This window comes from Anser brachyrhynchus (genome assembly GCF_964034855.1).
Source record: "Anser brachyrhynchus genome assembly, chromosome: W".
NCBI lineage: Eukaryota > Metazoa > Chordata > Aves > Anseriformes > Anatidae > Anser > Anser brachyrhynchus.
Genome location: NC_137704.1, coordinates 24909511 through 24929313, shown reverse-complemented (window position 1 = coordinate 24929313; position 19803 = coordinate 24909511). Strand labels below are relative to the sequence as shown.

The 19803-nt window shown below is 47.5% G+C and overlaps 1 protein-coding gene across 6 annotated transcripts in view; it reads left to right on the top strand.

The window, feature by feature from the left end:
* The window catches only part of DYM (dymeclin), a 105785-nt gene extending 91694 nt beyond the window's left edge, over positions 1 to 14091 (top strand). For all 6 annotated transcript variants that reach the window (XM_080572224.1, XM_080572225.1, XM_080572223.1 and 3 more), the window contains one exon: positions 13736 to 14091. In XM_080572224.1, coding sequence (XP_080428350.1) covers positions 13736 to 13939 — 204 coding nt within the window. In that variant the 3' untranslated portion in view covers positions 13940 to 14091. The remainder of the gene's footprint in view (positions 1 to 13735) is intronic.
* Positions 14092 to 19803: the final 5712 nt, after the last annotated feature.

Below are 19803 nucleotides of genomic sequence, written 5' to 3'. Positions count from 1 at the left end.
TGGAGTATTGTATTCTGATTTACATTCTTCCAGAATCTGATATTTGAGAAACTTGTCAATAATTTTCACTATCCCCTGCCTAGCTTCTATCTTAAGTGGATATTGTTTGATTCGAACAGGTTTGGCTCCTTCCTTTAATTCCACCTTTACCGGTTGTGCCAGTTTCAACTTCCCTGGTACATCTGTTTCCCATACTGCTGGTATAACTGCATTTTCTACTTCTCTTGGAATATTAACAAAGGGTTTATCTTTGATCATTAGGATTTGTCCTACTTTGGACTCAGGTACCTTCATTATTAATTCTCCATCCTCAAAGGTTATTGTTGCATCTAAGTTGGCTAATAGATCCCGTCCCAAGAGTGGCATCGGGCATTCTGGTACATACAAAAATTCATGGTTTAGTTCCTTACCCCCAAAACGCAAATCAAGTGGTTGTAAGAATGGCTGTTCCTCCTCCTTCCCTGTGGCTCCAATTACTGTAGTTGTCTTAGTTCCTAATCGTCCTTTTAAACTATTTAACACTGAATATGTTGCTCCTATTACATTTACAGACTAATTAACACAGAGAAAGAAGCTCCCGTAACCAACAACTACAAAAAAATTCAAGCCTCTGTCTTCGTTTCCTAGCTTTATTTCAACTAGTGGACCTGCTAGGGTAGATGCCCCAGGTCCCCGTCATTCCTGACCGTTGTAAATTTGTCCTGCAGCCTAAGATAATTTCTTTCTGATATCAGGGGCCAGCTGCCCTGGAAAGATGCTAGCCAGTTGCCTCTGTTTGGTTTTCTGAAGCCAGGTCCAAATTTTTTGTCTTTTTTTTTTTCTCTCCATTGCATTTCAAAGTTGGTCCAAAAATTCAAAAATTCCATAAATTCCATAGGGGTTTCTTTTGGACCTTGTTGGAACAGATTCTCAATTCCCAATAGCCAATTTAACCAGATTTTGGTATTTACATAATTTCCGGGGTGATTAGGGTCTCAGTGGGGGGGTCGGTCAGGGGAATGCAATCGTTGAAAGTTCCCTGAGCGGTCCCATTGGCAATCTGAGCTCACACAGGAACTCAGGTTGTTTCAAGAGTTAGCTGCTTTTCTGTTTCCACGACAACTCTCTCGGACCCATCACGGTCCCCCTGCCCCAGAGGGCTCACACCCGCGATTTAGAGATCTCAGCCTCGGGTTGAGGCGGAACTATTAGCATTCCTACATCCTCTTTCCCTGCTCATTCAACTTCAAACAGCTCTGTTAAATACTACATGCCACACAACCTTTAACACCTTCAACAACCCTTTTAACACTTCCTTTATCTTTCTCCAGCCCGTACTTTTCTAATGCCAACACCAAAGGCTCAGTCAGGGGCCAACTTAATTCCAAACCTTTTCCCTCCAAGATGCTGAAACTACATATCACTATACAACATTTCATCCTATTTTCCTTCTCTCCTCAAAAACAGTAATTGCAAGACACTGTTATAGTCGATTGATCCATAAAGTGGCCATTTAGTTTATATAGTGGCCACCATTGATTGCAATACTTAGTGAAAGTCCTCTTGCTTTCTGTGCCCCCATTTCTAACAATATCCTTCCAATGTGCCAATATGCACCCAAAGTATGCACCCAAGGAGGCTTTTTTTTTTTTTTTTTTAGGACGTCTTTGTTTTGGATTTTACTCATTTCCTTGATTTCCCATTCCCTTTTATTTATTTATATTAGTTACTGTCCCTTGTTTCAATTTCCACGCAAACCTTTTTATTGCAGGTTTTTACTATCTTTTCCTAATCTTCTTCCCAAATGTCCCAATTCTCTGGGATTAAACTCTTCTTTCCACATACAAACTTTACTATTTCAGATTATTAATGAGCCCCGTTCCAATCATAAATCGACAGGACTTCAGAAAAACACCAGAAGCACTCAGCCTTCTGTCTTCTAGACAAACAATACCACCTTTTTCACAAAATTTACATTTCAGCAGGACCGAATTTCAAGCCGAATGCTATTTTTTCTCATGCACTTTGTTAGTAAGCCCCCACAAAACAAGGAATCACTCCTGTGTATCCGTCAAGATGGGGGTTTAAAAGGTATTGAGGCCTAAATAAATTCGCTCTCCCCCTTCTTACCAAATACCCAGGGCTCAGGCCCGAACCACCAAAGAAGTGACTCTCCGTTCTAACACTTTGATAATCAGTCAGCCCCCCCCCACCCCGATACTTGGGAAACTGACCAAACACCACCGCGAATATACCCAAACTTCTAAACTGTTACTTAGATAATGCTCCCACCTTCCTCCTTGACACACTCAAAACATTTAAGAACAAAACAGGATTACAAGATGCACCACCGGGGGTGGATTGTTAGGATATAGAGGTGGTAGGTTATCCAATGACTCCCATTCATCATCTTTTTCTTTTTCCTTTTTTTTTTTTTTTCTCCTTCAAACTTTTCGTCTGCTTTTAGTGTAAATATTGAGGCTGGAAAAGGACGTGAAGTCCTGATCATTCCTTTTTCCTCGACAGTAAATAAGATCCCTAAAATGGACTGTATTTCTTCCCAGGTATAAGTATTGGGACCTAGGAATTGGTCCAGTCTTTCAGCTACTCCGAGGGGGTCATCTAATAAGGCCCCCATTTCTTTCTTGAAATTCCTTACATCTGTGGTATTTAAGGGGACTGCCACAAACCCAATGCCTCCCTGATTGCCTCCCAGGGGTACCTCTCTTAAGGGATATAGAGAAGCTCCCCCAGATGTGGCAGTCCTACTTCTCGTACATGCAGCCGGGGGTCGGTCTGATTCCGGTGCTGTCGGCGGTGGAGATACTACAGCTGCCGGAGGTGGGGCCACTGCCAGAGGTGGATTGTTAGAATATAGAGGTGGTAAATTATCTAATGGCTCCCATTTATCCTCTTTTTCTTTTTCCCGTTTTTCTTCTCCTTCTTCAAACTCCTCCTCTGTTTTTAGTGTAAATACTGAGGCCGGAAAAGGACGTGAAGTCCTGATCCATAATCCTGCATAATCACTTTCCTCCTGGCTAAAAGATTCCTTTGAATTAACATGTAGATTTAAGGCCTGGCAAACCCAGTCTTCAAAGGATCCGAAAACGGGCCAAAAGACATGTGGTCTTAAAGGCTCCTTTGGCCATTCTATCATACAATACTGGACCATTTTTAATTTACTTTTTTCCTTTTCTGGGGCCCCTATCGTTCCAATTTCTAATCATTATCCCTAATGGACTTTCTGGTGGTATGTCTGGTAATTTGCTCCCTGTTCTCTGGTCCCGGGTCTTCAATTTTGTCTGACCTGTCTAGGAATTTTACTGTGGCAATTCCTACAGCCCTTGGTTGCCTTAGTGAGAGTGTCTTGCAGGGGGTTTAGGACCTATCACCCACCCACGAATCCTATAGGAATCGCTTCGGTCCTTCACCGGCCAAGTCCCTCGCGGGAGATTGGAACCGCGGTTAGAAGACCTCCACAATCGCTTCGGAACTACGTTCCGTCTCAGTCACACTCTCACACACACAGGCAACCGAATCCCACCCAACCGAACGGTATACGCCTTAAATACTTACGACTCCGTCGTCTTCGTTCGGATCTTCGCGCGCAGAATTACGGGCAAAATATAGTGCTGCAGCCGGCAAAGGGAGCTCATAAAAATCTAAATCTTTGCTTGCCCTTATTCAGGTTCAAGATGGTGTTAGCCCCGACCCGACTCGAACAGGAGCCACCAAATGGTGGGGGCACCCCTCCTAGATCAAGTCAGAATTCAGGAACCAAGACCATCCCGGACGAGCCCCCAATTGTTATAAATGACTGAGTCCCAAATAGGATTACAATCAAAGTTTACAATTTATTAAATGAATAGAGGCAAGCAAACAGCGCTGGGTGCGCCGGGAGTCTCTGCTCCACCAGGACGCACACCCGTTACGTAAGACGGCTGGTTTTTATGCTCCTAGGCTAATACATATTTATTACTACTTCTAGAAGAGGCAGGGTTATTATAATTGGTTTCCCGAATCCGAAGTCCTCCCAGGTGCGCCTGCTTATCAGTCTCTGTTAGTCTCTCGGGGGCCGCTCGGATGGGAGGCTCATATTCTTCCTCCTTATCTAGTGGTCTCTTGGCCGCCTGTCAGAAGTTACTGCACGTCCGTGCAGAGTCAGCAGTTTTTCTCTAAAAAATCCCTTTGTTCTCTTCTCGCCTAAACCCAGGCCTCAATGTTAACCCTTCAAATCCCTTAGTGGCACGAATTGCTGGACCATTCCTTACAATCCAGACACAGTTGCTGCTGGAAATAGCAATCAGAGACAAGGCCTTTTCAGTCTTTCTAGGCACCTGGGTGCAAATCCAACAATTATTTTGAGATAGAACTCAAGAGATATTCTGGGCTCATTGGAAATGCTGATTTTTCCTTCCATCCTATCACTAATCCATTGAGAATAGGTATTACTAAGAGAAACTTCTTAAAGGTTTACGATAGATAGTTTTAACAGTTTTAACCTTAAAAGTCTTTGTTAATGCAGTCTCTCAGGTATCAGGGTTAACTGATGCTTTTACCTAGGTATGAGTCCACCCTTTCTCAGCCGTTCTTCCTGTCGTCTCAGTCGTCAGGAGCACTTGGAACAGTCCGTCCCACTCAGGTTGCAGTTTCAATTCTCTCCATGTTCACATCAGATCCCAATCTCCTTCTCGGAATGAATGGATCAGGGCTTCCAAGGGTGGGGTTTGAGCTAACAGTCCACGGGTCCTGAGAGATGACAAAGAGGACGACAGCCCGAGTATATGGTTCTTAAGAAAAGCATCTTTTGTTTTGTGAGAAACACTCCGTAGCCAATAACTTAGGCTCAGGCGAGGATCTCAGTGAAGTAGTAATTTATTCGCGATTGCAATGGCGGGCGCCCCACAAGCAGGAGAGCGCACCCACTAGTTCCAAAACACAGTTTATATACTTTTTGATGACAGGACCCTCCCCTGTTTCCCCACTGGAGTGGGTAATCCAGGTTCACAATCTATCTGATGCTTCACAGACAATGCCTGGCCTTCAGTTTCCGGCCTGTTTTTGAGATGGTAATGTTTTCTCCCCTTATCTGGCTTGACTTAACATAGTGATTTTCACCTGATTGCTCTAAGGAGTCTGGTTGTCTCCATTTTAGGAGGTCACGTGCTGAGCTTTCTTATCACTGTAAGCATATCTCAATACCACATTCCTTCCTTCTATACAATGTAACACTGCAAAAACAACATTTCTATTCCCACAATTCCCCCCTTTTCTCTTTTTATAATTTGTTGATTTTTGCAAAATTTTTCTCTAAGGTGTAATTTGGTAGATGTCTTCCTCTTCTTCACTTTCTTTGCTTTCCATTTCCTCTAATATCATCATCTTATCTGAGTAGGGTGGTGGATCCATGGTCATTTGTTTCAGTAGTGCAGTTTCAATTAACCACTGCACTAGTCCCCTTACACAGGGATAATGCAACAACCAATGGCTGTCAAAACTCCTGCTACTACAATCAAGGATGTAAATATGGACACTACCATCCCTTTCCATTTACCAAACCAAGATTCCAACCATCCTGTGATGGAAGTGTCTGCTCCTGAGTTTTCTGCCAATTCATTGGCAAGGGTGGTAAGCCCTTGCAATGCTCTAGTTCCTGTGCCATCCGGGGCAGTATTGTTAGGGATAAAAGTACAACAATGGTTGCCCAGCATCACGCACACACCACCTTTCTCCGCAAGAATCATATCTAATGCTATTCTGTTTTCCCAAGCCATTTTGCTGGTGGCATCTAGTTGTTCAGCGATTCTTCTTATCGTATCTCTTGTATAGTTTATGAATCTCTGCTGATTATAATAGATATAATTAATCCAATCCGCATTCTTATTGATTGTTACCCACCAGAACAGTGACTCAAACCCTGCAGCAATTTGATTCCTGGCTTCCTGTTCATCGGGAACTCCTCTAGGCACCCCAATAGAATCTATGTACGCTCTATCATCAAATGATACTCCTAAGCTTCCTTTACTTCTTCTGGGTATTTGTGATGTTTCTCTTTCAAATGCCAGGGTGAAGGGTATAGCTAATTGAACAAGTGCACAAGTGCCTCCCCAGTTAGATGGTAGGGTGGACCGTAAGATCTTCCCTCCACAGTACCACCAGAGATCTGCCCTGGGGATCTCAAGTCTTGAGCAGTTTCCCATCAAGTCCTTGGTAGCATTCAAGGTCCTCGTGCACGAGGCAAATTCTCCCAGATGCCGGGTAGCACTCACACCCTGCCGTGAGAGGCAAGCTGTATGGTTACCTATAGCTGTGGAGAATGCAGGGGGAACCCTGAGCTCAACCTGGCTACTGCCGTTAAAGACAACAAAAAATCCTTTTACAAATACATCAACGCGAAACGGAGGACTAAGGAGAATCTCCATCCTTTACTGGATGCGAGGGGAAACCTAGTTACTAAGGATGAGGAAAAGGCTGAGGTGCTCAATGCTTTCTGTGCCTCAGTCTTTAGCGGCAATACCGGTTGTTCTCTGGATACCCAGTGCCTTGAGCTGGTGGAAGGGGACGGGGAGCAGGACGTGGCCCTCGCTATCCATGAGGAAATGGTTGGCGACCTGCTACGGAGCTTGGATGTGCGCAAGTCGATGGGGCCGGATGGGATGCACCCGAGGGTACTGAGCGAACTGGCGGAGGAGCTGGCCAAGCCGCTTTCCATCATTTATCGGCAGTCCTGGCTGTCGGGGGAGGTCCCAGTTGACTGGCGGCTAGCCAATGTGACGCCTATCTATAAGAAGGGTCGCAGGGCAGACCCGGGGAACTATAGGCCTGTCAGTTTGACCTCAGTGCCAGGAAAGCTCATGGAGCAGATTATCTTGAGGGTCATCACGCGGCACTTGCAGGACAAGCAGGCGATCAGGCCCAGTCAGCATGGGTTTATGAAAGGCAGGTCCTGCTTGACGAACCTGATCTCCTTCTATGACCAAGTGACGCGCTTGGTGGATGAGGGAAAGGCTGTGGATGTGGTCTACCTTGACTTCAGTAAGGCTTTTGACACCGTTTCCCACAGCATTCTCCTCAAGAAACTGGCTGCTCGGGGCTTGGACTGGCGTACGCTTCGCTGGGTTAGAAACTGGCTGGATGGCCGGGCCCAAAGAGTTGTGGTGAATGGAGTCAAATCTGGTTGGAGGCCGGTCACTAGTGGTGTCCCCCAGGGCTCGGTACTGGGGCCGGTCCTCTTTAATATCTTTATCGATGATCTGGATGAGGGCGTCCAGTGCACCCTCAGTAAGTTTGCAGATGACACCAAGCTAAGTGCGTGTGTCGATCTGCTCGAGGGTAGGAAGGCTCTGCAGGAGGATCTGGATAGGCTGGAGCGATGGGCTGAGGCCAACTGTATGAAGTTCAACAAGGCCAAGTGCCGGGTCCTGCACCTGGGGCGCAACAACCCCAAGCAGAGCTACAGGCTGGGAGATGAGTGGTTGGAAAGCTGCCTGGCCGAGAGGGACCTGGGAATACTGGTTGATAGTCGGCTGAATATGAGCCAGCAGTGTGCCCAGGTGGCCAAGAAGGCCAACGGCATCCTGGCCTGCATAAGAAGCAGTGTGGCCAGCAGGTCTAGGGAAGTGATTGTGCCCCTGTACTCAGCTCTGGTGAGGCCGCACCTCGAGTACTGTGTTCAGTTTTGGGCCCCTCGCTACAGGAAGGACATGGACGTGCTCGAGCGAGTCCAGAGAAGGGCGACCAAGCTGGTGAGGGGTCTGGAGAACAAGGCTTACGAGGAGCGGCTGAGGGAGCTGGGCTTGTTCAGCCTGGAGAAGAGGAGGCTCAGGGGCGACCTTATCGCTCTCTATAGGTACCTTAAAGGAGGCTGTAGAGAGGTGGGGGTTGGTCTGTTCTCCCACGTGCATGGTGACAGGACGAGGGGGAATGGGCGAAAGTTGCGACAGGGGAGTTTTAGGTTGGATGTTAGGAAGTACTTCTTTACCGAAAGGGTTATTAAGCATTGGAATGGGCTGCCCAGGGAGGTGGTGGAGTCACCATCCCTGGAGGTCTTTAAAAGACGTTTAGATGTAGCCCTTAGCGATATGGTTTAGTGGAGTACTTAGTGTTAGGTCGGAGGTTGGACTCGATGATCTTGAGGTCTCTTCCAACCTAGAAATCTGTGATACTGTGTGATACTGATATTGTTATCACGCAAGGAAGGGAACAGCAAAGAGAGAGACTTACAGGCCTCATTTCCCCAGGCAGTCTTTTCTTGGTACAATGCAATCATACATCGCATCCCCTGGGAATCCTTGGTCCACCCCAATGGGCAGGGCACTATCTGGGCAATCGGTCATCCCGAGGCACAAGCATAGCAATTGCTATGGTTGAGGCTCTGGACAGTATATTTGACCCATTCTATCCAGGCATTCACATCCCCATGCCCTGTTTCAATCTCAGATGTTTGAACCGCCGCATTTCAAAGAGGGCCTCCTGTTTTCTCACCTGTTTTCTCCTTGAGTTTCTCCCTTTCTCTGATGGCAATAGAGGATCGTTTCCATACAGCTATTCTCAATCTGGCTGTTGGGTCTCTCCCAGTTATTTGTTCTCTCTGCTCAGCTGTCGTTGGGCATTTAAATCTCCACAAGCTAACACCTCACAAGCATCAAACATGACAGATTGCGGTACATAACCCTCTGTCACATTCACCCATATTTTTACGGGGTATCCCGTCTTACTATTATCTGGTCATGCCTTTTCCAAGTTGCCAATTGACCAAGGCTTTCTCTGAGGCCTACAATCACTAAAAACAAAATTAATAATTGATTTTTCCCTGTCATTATTTTTAAACCTTAGGTTTCCAAATAATTATCAATACAAAGAATAAGACGTACACTACTACTAGAACAAACCCCCCTTGGGAGCACTTCAATTCACTATAGGTCTGTCCTTTCTCTCAATCACAAGTCACACTCATTAGTTACCTGTGAAAATAAAAGGTTAGTTTACAATTGCAAGCTCTTATCCCGCTCAGAGTCCACTATGAGATTTTTCTGTTTGATTTCAACTTCCAACAAGTCTTCTGTAGGAACAGCTTCCCAGGTGCTAGGGTCGACGGATGCCTTCACTCGAGTATAGTGAGTCCAACCTTTTTCTGCAGTTCTTATGGCTGTTCCAGTGGTTAGTAGTACTTGGAAGTGTCCTTCCCATTCAGGCCGGAGTTGATCCTTTCCAGGTCTGAATCAGGGCCCAATTTCCCACGGGTCCAGAGAGATGACAAAGAAGAGGACAACCCCAGAATACAGTTCTTAAGAAAACTCTCATTTCGAATTGTGGTATCTCATCCCTTCTGCCCAGATAGGGTAATCCGAACAGCATCTCATATGGTGAAATTCCTATATCGTTTCTTGGTGCTGTTTGAACCTGTAGGAGTGCTAAAGGTAAGCATTTTACCCAAGGAAGTTGGCTTTCTAACACTAATTTAGTTAATTGCTTCTTTAATGTCTGGTTCATTCACTCTACCTTCCCTGAAGAGGAGGGGTGCCAGGGGGTGTAAAAATCCCACTCAATCTCTAAGGCCTGCATTAACCCTTGCAGTACTTGTGAAGTGAAATGACTTCCTTGATCTGAATCAATGTTTTCAGCTATCCCATATCTAGGGACTATTTGCTCCAGTGATACCTTAGCCACCGTGTTCGCAGTGGCAGATACCGAGGGGAAAGCTTACACCCATCCAGTCACGTGGTCAACTAGGACAAACAAGTACTTAAATCTCCCTGCTTTAGGTAACTCAGTAAAGTCTACCTGTATACTTTGGAAAGGTTCGAATCCCTGGCTCCTGTCCCCCTCTAGGTTAGTTACAAATGACCTTTTTATTTGCCTTTTGACATATGGTACATCCTCTGCATATTTGCTTCACTAAAGTGTATATTCCTACACAGACATACTGTCTTAGCACAACATCACACATTGCTTGCACCTCCCAGTGACTCTCTTGATGTAAAACAGCTAATATTTGCCTCATTGGTGCTTTATTCAGCATTTCTCTCCCATCCGGGAGTATCCATTTTCCCTCAGACTTCGTGGCTTCCTTAAAAAAATCTTTCTCTTAAAACATTTTAGTTCTTTCTTAGTTTTCAACAATTCCCTGAATCCTCTCTGGATTTATTCTCAGTTTTCCCTCAGACATTAGATGCCTTAAATACCTGACTTCTCTTTCTACGTATTGTAATTTATTTTTCAATACTCCCAAGCCCTGCTTTCCCAGAAAGCTGAATAGCTTGTTAGTAGCTTCCTTCACAACTGTTTTCTCCTGTCCTGACAATAAACGATCATACACATTTTGTAACAGAAATTCCTCCTTGGGAGGTTGGAATTGCTCCAAAATCTGTTCCAGAACTTTGCCCAAATTAGTCGGTGGCCCTGTAAACCCCTGAGGTAAAACTGTCCATCTGTATTGTTGCTTCCGCCCCCATTTCAGAGTCTTTCCAGCCAGAGGTGAATATATCTTTGCTCTCAGGGCCTGAGAGCACTCCATTAATACCACTGTTATTCCGGTCTACCAATTTACTATTTGAATGCCCAATTTCATCATCAAATCCCTTCCCAACAAGTTAGTCCCTGCCTTGGGTACATACAACAATTGCCCAGAGATCATTTTATCCCCTAGTCTCAGCTTGGTACCCCCCAAAGGTGGCACTGTTATCCCAGCCCCTTCTACCCCCATCACTCATTAGGGTTTCATTAGTTAATTTAATCCCTGATACTTTACAGGCCAGTAATGACCTAGCTGCCCCTGTGTATTGTGTTTGATGGCAAGGTTCGGGGGGGGCTGCAGTGGCAGCCCCCACGAGGAGAATCCAAAAACCTCCCCGTGGCAGATAAGGGACAATTTCGTCCGGCCCCAGAGGGGCCCACCGCTGCCCAGAGCCAAGCCATGAGCAACACAGTCCGTGCCTCTGTGAGAGCACATCCACGAAAACGAACAAACAAACAAAAAACCTGCTGCTCAACAGCAGCTGGGAGAGCGAGGAGTGAGAAACCTCCCCGGAGACACCAAAGTCAGCACAGAAGGAGGGGGTGGAGGCGCTCCAGGCGCCGGAGCCGAAGCCCCCTGTGGCCTGTGGAGAGGCCCCTGGTGGAGCAGGCTGCCCCCCCTGCCCCCCCCCTTCTCGATACTTGGGAACCTGACCAAACACCACAGCAAATATACCAAAACTTCTAGACTGTTACTTAGATAATGCCTACATCCTCTTTCCCTGCTCATTCAACTTTCCCAACTCATTCAAAAAAACAGCTCTGTCAAACATTACATACCACACCTTTAACACCTTCAATAACCCTTTTTAACACTTCTTATCTTTCTCCAGCCTGTACTTTCACCAAAGTCTCAGTCATTAGCCAACTTAATTCCATACCTTTCTCCCTCATCCCATTTTCCTTCTCTCCTCCTTCTTCCACTCCGGATATTCCTACCTGAAGTGGCCAGCCTGCCCACACTTAAAACATCCCATCAAAGCCTGTCCCTGCTAGGATTCAGGCCACAACACGGGTAGCTTTCCTTGCCTGCCATTCCTTCATCTCTCTTCCTCTCCTTTCCATCCTGGCCCTGACTCCCCCTGAAGATTTTCTTCCTCTTTCTCCAACCCTCTGCCTCACTACCTGCTACACTGTCAATACCATTAGTTTCACTCTCTGCTTTTCCTTCTCATCTCCCCTCCTGACATACACGTTCAGGGCCTCCCACAGGAGGGCCCCCCAGTGACTGGTCACTACATCCCCCCCCACCTTCTGGAGCATTTTCTGTGCATCTTGCCAGGCTTCAATCACAAAATGAACTTTCAAGAGCCCTTGGGATACCGGGTCCTCAGGATTCATCCCCAAGTACTTTCTCATTCTGACCCCAAGTCTCTCATATGATTTCTGTGTTGCACACTATTATTCTTCCAGCCAGGATCGGCAAGTGGTTATTTCTGCCCTGCCGGTATTACCCCTGGTCCTGGAGGATGAGCTCTTTCCCATTTTTGTATTGCAGCTCTCCTCCTGATCATTCCCATTTCTTTCCCTGTAAACAACATATTTATATACATAATTCCCCCTCCCCAAGAGTATAAGTTAGGTCCTAGGAAACTCCTAACCTCTCTGCTGGTAAGGATGGGGGGAAGTTCAGTTAAGAGGATACACAGTTAGTGTTAGTACTGTTAGTATCAGGGAAGGCAAAATTCTCAGTACCTCTTCTGCCTTGTTCTAATTGTTGCCAGAGCCTAGAGTACGCTCCTTCTCTAGGGACAGTGTTAATTGCAGTCCCTGTCTCCCTTCCTGGAGCGACTGCTGCTGCCACCGGTGCAATATTAGGATTATAGGGAGCATAACTTGGCTCCTCCTCCAAAAAAAAAAGGAATCTTATTGTTTACACATAAATTTAAAGCCTGAATTTTCATCAGGCCCGTGTTTTGGCCAAAATACTGCTGTTTCCTTAATTGGTTCTTTTGTCCAGACTAATACACAATATTTAACCATTTTTTTTTATCTCCTCTAATTTTGAGATTATTTTTCCAATTTCTTATCATTCTTCAGGAAGAACTGTCGGTAGGCACTCCCCCAGGGATATCTCCCTGTCCCCTGGAACTCATATTTCCCATTTTTCCTAGCCCTTGTCAGTGTGCTGCTACAGAAATTTCCCTCCTGCAGGGTACCACACACTGGAAAATGGGGGTGTGGTGTACTCCCAAGCACTTCCCCGTGCAAGGGGTACCGCACACCTATGAGTTTACCAGATTCCCTGGTGTACTTCCAAGCACTTCCCTGTGCAAGGAGTACCGTACACCAAATTTCCCTGGTGTACTGCCAAGCACTTCCCTGTGCAAGGGCTTACCGTACACCAAATTTCCCGAGACTCTTCCTTTCTCTCCCTTATCTCACGCTTTGTCCATCTCCGGCCGCGTCCCTCACGGAGCTGCGGAACCACGGATCAGGACTCCACACTCGCTCCGTACAAAAGTACGTCTCAATCACACGTCACACAGAGTCTCACCCGACCCCCAAGGCAATACTTAATATTTCTTACCTTGGTCTGTGCACAGAGTTACCGGATCAATTCTTAAACCCGGAGTGCCTACCTTCTTCCCTTCCCCACTACTTCACGGATCCTGCCTCTTTAATCAGTCTCGGGCCCTCTGTCAGCTCTCCGCAGAACCGCCACCGCCGATGCACAGGACCCTGAAATCAGCGGGGCATGCCTTCCTGCTGCTGCGGCGGTGGGGCTCCCCGGTAGGTGACTGGATCCCGGACGAGCCCCCAAATTGTGAGAAACACTCCGTAGTCAGTAACTTAGGCTCAGGCGAGGATCTCAGTGAAGTAGTAATTTATTCGCGATTGCAATGGCGGGCGCCCCACAAGCAGGAGCGCGCCTACTGGTTCCAAAACACAGTTTATATACTTTTTGATGACAGGACCCTCCCCTGTTTCCCCATTGACTGGGTAATCCGGGTTCACAATCTATCTGATGCTTCACAGACAATGCCTGGCCTTCAGTTGCCGGCCTGTTAAATTTCAAGCTTCTTTTGACTTTTTCACTGTTTGAAGTGGTAATGTTTCTTCACTTCTCTGACTTGACTTGACACCGTGATTTTCACCTAATTGTTCTAAGGAGTCTGGTTGTCTGCATTTTACAAGGTCGCCTGCTAAGCTTTCTTATCACTGCAAGCATATCTCAATACCCCATTCCTTACTTTTAAACAATGTAACTCTGCAAAAACAACATTTTTATTCCCACAAGGTGCCGGAGCCGAAGCCCCCCCGTGGCCCACAGAGAGGCCCCTGGTGGGGAAGGCAGACCCCCGCAGCCCATGGTGTACCGCGTCGGAGCAGATCTCCACACTGCAGCCCATTCAGGAACAGCCCAGGAAGGTTGGCACCCCACAACAGAGCAGGGGGGAAAGTGACCGTGAAGGAGCAGTGGAAACGAAGCACCACGGACTGACGGCAGCCCCCACTCCCGGCCCTCCCCCGTGCCATTCAGAGCAGGGAAGAGGTGGAAGAGAGTGGATGGGGGAAGGTGCCCCCAGCTTGTTTCTTTGTTTCTCATCGCTCCAGCCCGTCAACAATAGGTAATAAATTTTATTGATCTTCCTATGCTAAGTCTGTTTTGCCCGTAACGATAATTGTAGAGTGATCCCCACTGAGGTACACTTGAGGAGCCCTTGAGGTACACTTTTTCATTTATCAGGGAACTAGCTTTCTGAGAAGCCCCGACTCCCCTATTCTGAATTTATAACAGCAATCTCTCCTCCTTCTTCCACTCCGGATACTCCTATTTGAAGTGGCTGGTCTGGCCACACTTAAAACATCTTCTCAAAGCCTGTCCCTGCTAGGATTTAGGCTGCAACACAGGTAGCTTTCCTTGCCTGCCATTCCTTCATCTCTCTTCCTCTCCTTTCCATCCTGGGCCCTCTATCTCCCCCTCTGCCTCACTACCCAGTACACTGTGAATACCATTTGTTTTGCTCTCTGCTTTTCCTTCTCATCTCCCCTCCTGGCATGCACCTTCATACTACCCACACTGTTCACTCCATCCTCCCACCTTCTGGAGCTTTTTCTGCATATCTGGCCAGGCTTTAATCACAAAATGAACTTTAAAGAGCCCTTGGGCTACCGGGTCCTCAGGATTCATCCCCGAGTACTTTCTCATTCTGACCCCGAGTCTCTCATATGATTTCTATGTTGTGGGTTGTTATTATTTCAGCTGGATAAGCGGATATTTCTGCTCTATCGGAGTTACTCTCAGTCTGGGGGGGGTGTTAGTTCTTTCCCATTCTTGCATAGCTGCCTGGCAAATCATTCCCCTCCTAAACATTCTTCTCCAGGGAATAACATACTCAAGATTGACGTTTCCCCCCAAGGAATACAAATTAGGCCTTAGAAACGGATTTGACTGTTCTGCTAGGCCCTCAATTAAAGATTTCCATTTCCTTCTTAAAACTCCTAACCTCTCTGCTCGTAAGGGGGGAGTGGCACCGGCCCCGCATCAGCCCTGCACAACCCCGAGGCCCCACCGGGACTCCCCCACCTCCGCTCCTGCCGCTCCGCGCTCCCCGGCGCGACTTCTCCAGGGACAGCATCAATTGCAGTCCCTGTCTCCCCTCCTGGAGCAGCTGCCGCTGCCTCCGGTGCAATATTAGGATTACAGGGAGCATAACTTGATTCCTCCTCTGAAAACGGAACCTTATTATTTACATATAAATTTCAAGCCTGAATTTTTATCAGACCCATACTTTAGCCAAAATACTGAAGTTCCTTTTATTGGCTTTTTAGGCCAGACGATTATATAATATCAAACCATTTTTTAGTTCTGTATTTTTTTAATCTTTTTCCCTAGTTTTTGGGTTGTTTTTCCAAATCCTTATCATTCTCTCCAAAGGGCTATCTTTAGGCGCAATTCCGGGGTCTCCAACCCCACCCTGCTGACTCTTGGAACCCTTAATCCCCATCTCTTCCGGACATGCTGCTGTGGACTTTACCACCCACAGGGTACCACACGCCTTCACAGAATCACAGAATCACAGAATCACAGAATCGTCTAGGTTGGAAGAGACCTCCAAGATCACCCAGTCCAACCTCTGACCTAACACTAACAAGTCCTCCGCTAAACCGTATCACTAAGCTCTACATCTAAACGTCTCTTAAAGACCTCCAGGGATGGTGACTCAACCACTTCCCTGGGCAGCCCGTTTCAATGCCTCACAACCCTTTCAGTAAAGAAGTTCTTCCTAATATCCAACCTAAACCTCCCCTGGCACAACTTTAGCCCATTCCCCCTCGTCCTGTCACCAGGCACGTGGGAGAACAGACCAACCCCCACCTCCCTACAGCCTCCTTTGAGGTACCTGTAGAGAGCGATAAGGTCGCCCCTGAGCCTCCTCTTCTCCAGGCTGAACAAGCCCAGCTCCCTCAGCCGCTCCTCGTAAGCCTTGTTCTCCAGACCCCTCTCCAGCTTCGTTGCCCTTCTCTGGACTTGCTCGAGCACGTCCATGTCCTTCCTGTAGCGAGGGGCCCAAAACTGAACACAGTACTCGAGGTGCGGCCTCACCAGAGCCGAGTACAGGGGGACAATCACTTCCCTAGACCTGGTGGCCACGCTGCTTCTGATACAAGCCAGGATGCTGTTGGCCTTCTTGGCCACCTGAGCACACTGCTGGCTCATATTCAGCCGACTATCAACCAGTACTCCCAGGTCCTTCTCGGCCAGGCAGCTTTCCAACCACTCATCTCCCAGCCTGTAGCTCTGCTTGGGGTTGTTGCGCCCCAGGTGCAGGACCCGGCACTTGGCCTTGTTGAACTTCATACAGTTGGCCTCAGCCCATCGCTCCAGCCTATCCAGATCCTCCTGCAGAGCCTTCCTACCCTCGAGCAGATCGACACACGCACCTAACTTGGTGTCATCTGCAAACTTACTGAGGGTGCACTCGATCCCCTCATCCAGATCATCGATAAAGATATTGAAGAGAACTGGCCCTTTTACTGAGCCCTGGGGGACACCACTAGTGACCGGCCTCCAACTGGATTTAACTCCATTCACCACAACTCTTTGGGCCCGGCTACCCAGCCAGTTTCTAACCCAGCGAAGCGTACGCCAGTCCAAGCCCCGAGCAGCCAGTTTCTTGAGGAGAATGCTGTGGGAAACGGTGTCAAAAGCCTTACTGAAGTCAAGGTAGACCACATCCACAGCCTTCCCCTCATCCACCAAGCGCGTCACTTGGTCATAGAAGGAGATCAGGTTCGTCAAGCAGGACCTGCCTTTCATAAACCCATGGTGACTGGGCCTGATCGCCTGGTTGCCCTGCAAGTGCCGCGTGATGATGCTCAAGATAATCTGCTCCATGAGCTTCCCTGGCACTGAGGTCAAACTATCAGGCCTATAGTTCCCTGGGTCTACCCTCCGGCCCTTCTTATAGATGGGTGTCACGTTTGCATGGGCATCACGTTTGCGATGTTCACCTAGGATTAGGACAGAGGTGGGGTGTACTGGCGAGCACCTCACTTCACCGTGCTCGGGGTACCGTACACCTAAGGGCCCAAACCCCCGAGACTCTCTTTCGCTCGTCTCTCTTTCTCTTCGTCCCTCTCCAGCCAAGGGGACCTCGTTCGTCCCCTCGCGGAACTACAGAACCTCGTGGATTGGGACTCCACACTCGCTTCGCACTGAAAGTGCGTCTCATTCACGCTCCACACAAGAGTCTCCCCGAACCCAACCCGAGGCAAGATACGGTAAAGTTTCCCTTACCTCGGTCCGTGCACAGCTTCCCGGTCTGGGTTTTCAGCAGTAATCCCCGTGTCTGTTCCCGATCCGGGCTGAACTATATCTGGGCTGTGTCTGTGTATGTCAGTGCTGGCCTCCCTTCTCCCCAGAGCTTCGCAGAGCCTGTCTTCAGATTAACAGTCTCGGTCCTTTGCCGGCCATACCGAGACAACCCACCACCCCCGACGGGACCACTGAAATCAGCAGGGTGCACCTTCCTGTCTGTGGTGGCAAGAAATGTTCGGTAGGCAACAAGATCCCGGATGAGCCCCCAAATTGGGAGAAACATCTCAAATAATTTTCTTCAGACAGGCTCTTCTGTGAAGCTATTTTATTCGCGATTACAATGGCGGGCGTCCTGTCAATCAGGAGCGCATTATAGTAAACAAATCATAACCTTTTATTCCCTATAACCATACGCCTGATCTCCTCCCCTGTTTCCTCATTGGCTGAGTACTACAGGTTCACAAGCTACTCAACCCTCCTCTATACCATATATGTACAATTTTTCTTTTTTTCAACCCTTTACTTTCTCCTTTCTTATGTTTTGAGAACTTGTGATCTTTGTTTTACTGTTCTCACACTGCTCATCCTGTTTTTCTCAGTCTTCCACCTTATTTTGGAACAGTGAGGCCTTCTGTCCACTTATCTACTTAGCATTTCTCCTTATTATGACTACACAACTACCTTGGAATACAGAAAAGTAATTCTCTACTGCAAAAACACAACTTTGTTTCTCACAATTCTACATAGAGCGGCTCAAGATGACACTTCCTGGGGATTTAGAAACGTCTGGGAGAAACTAACTTCGTGGTTACCTGAATAGAATTGGCTGAAACAGCTATCTGTTTGTATTATAATAATAATAAAAACTTTGTATTATAATAATAATAAAAACTATTTGTTTGTATTATAATAATAATATAATAAACATTGTATATGTGTCATCCCCCATGACATCGGAAGAAGAATATTGTGCCTTAATTTTGGAAAAACTCAAGAGTGCAGTATGTGAAGAGGTGCAAAAACAACAATAGGAGTAAGAAAAGAAGAGGGGGGAATTGTGAGAAACAAAGTTGTGTTTTTGCAATAGAAGGTGTTTTTGCAGTGGAAAATTCCACTGACCTTGCATATTCAAAAGTGATTGTGCAGCATAGCAGTGGGGAGTATGTGAAGCAGATAAGGGGAAGGTCCCACTGTCCCAAAATAAGGAGGATAGCTAAGAAAAACAGGATGAGCAGTACGAAATCAGGAAAAACAAAAATCACGGGCCCTCTAGTCACGAGAGAAGGAAAAAAAAAAAAGAACAAGGAGAAATTAATGGTTGGTCAAATAAAATTGTACATATATGGTATAGAAGTGCATTGAGTGCATCCTGTGACTAGCGGTGTTCCCCAGGGGTCGGTGCTGGGTCCGGTCCTGTTCAACATCTTCATCGATGACCTTGACGAGGGAATAGTGTCTGCCCTCAGCAAGTACGCCGATGACACAAAGCTGGGAGGAGTGGCTGACACGCCAGAAGGCTGTGCTGCCATTCAGCGAGACCTGGACCGCCTGGAGAGCTGAGCAGGAAGAAACCAAATGAGGTTTAACAAGAGCAAGTGTAGAGTCCTGCACCTGGGAAGGAACAACCGGACATATCAGTACAGGCTGGGGGACGACCTGCTGGAGAGGAGCTCTGAGGAGAAGGACCTGGGGGTCCTGGTGGACGACAGGTTGGCCATGAGCCAGCAGTGTGCCCTCATGGCCAAGAGGGCCAATGGGATCCTGGCGTGCATTAAAAGGAGCGTGGCCAGCAGGTCAAGGGAGGTGATCCTCCCCCTCTACTCTGCCCTGGTCAGGCCTCACCTGGAGTACTGTGTCCAGTTCTGGGCTCCCCGGTACAAAAAAGACAGGGATCTCCTGGAAAGAGTCCAGCGGAGGGCCACAAAGATGATACGGGGCCTGGAGCATCTTCCCTATGAGGAAAGGCTGCGAGACCTGGGTCTGTTCAGCCTGGAGAAGAGAAGACTGAGAGGGGATCTCATCAATGTGTATAAATACCTGAGGTGTGGGAGACAGAGGGATTTGGCCAACCTCTTCTCAGTGGTTTGTGGGGACAGGACAAGGGGTAATGGCCACAAGATGGAGCACAGGAAGTTCCGTACCAGCATGCGAAAGAACTTCTTCACGGTGAGGGTGACGGAGCACTGGAACAGGCTGCCCAGGGAGGTTGTGGAGTCTCCTTCTCTGGAGATATTCAAGGCCTGTCTGGACGCCTACCTGGGCAGCCTGCTCTAGGGAACCTGCTTTGGCAGGGGGGTTGGACCCAATGATCTTTCGAGGTCCCTTCCAACCCCTACAATTCTGTGATTCTGTGATTCTGTGAGTAGGTTGTGAACCTGTAGTACTCAGCCAACGAGGAAACAGGGGAGAAATCAGGTGTCAGGTAATAGGGAATATAAGGTTATGATAAACTTTTACTGCGCACTCCTGCTTGCAGGATGCCCGCCATTGCAATTGCGAATAAAATAGCTTCACAGAAGATCCTGTCTGAAGAAAACTATTGA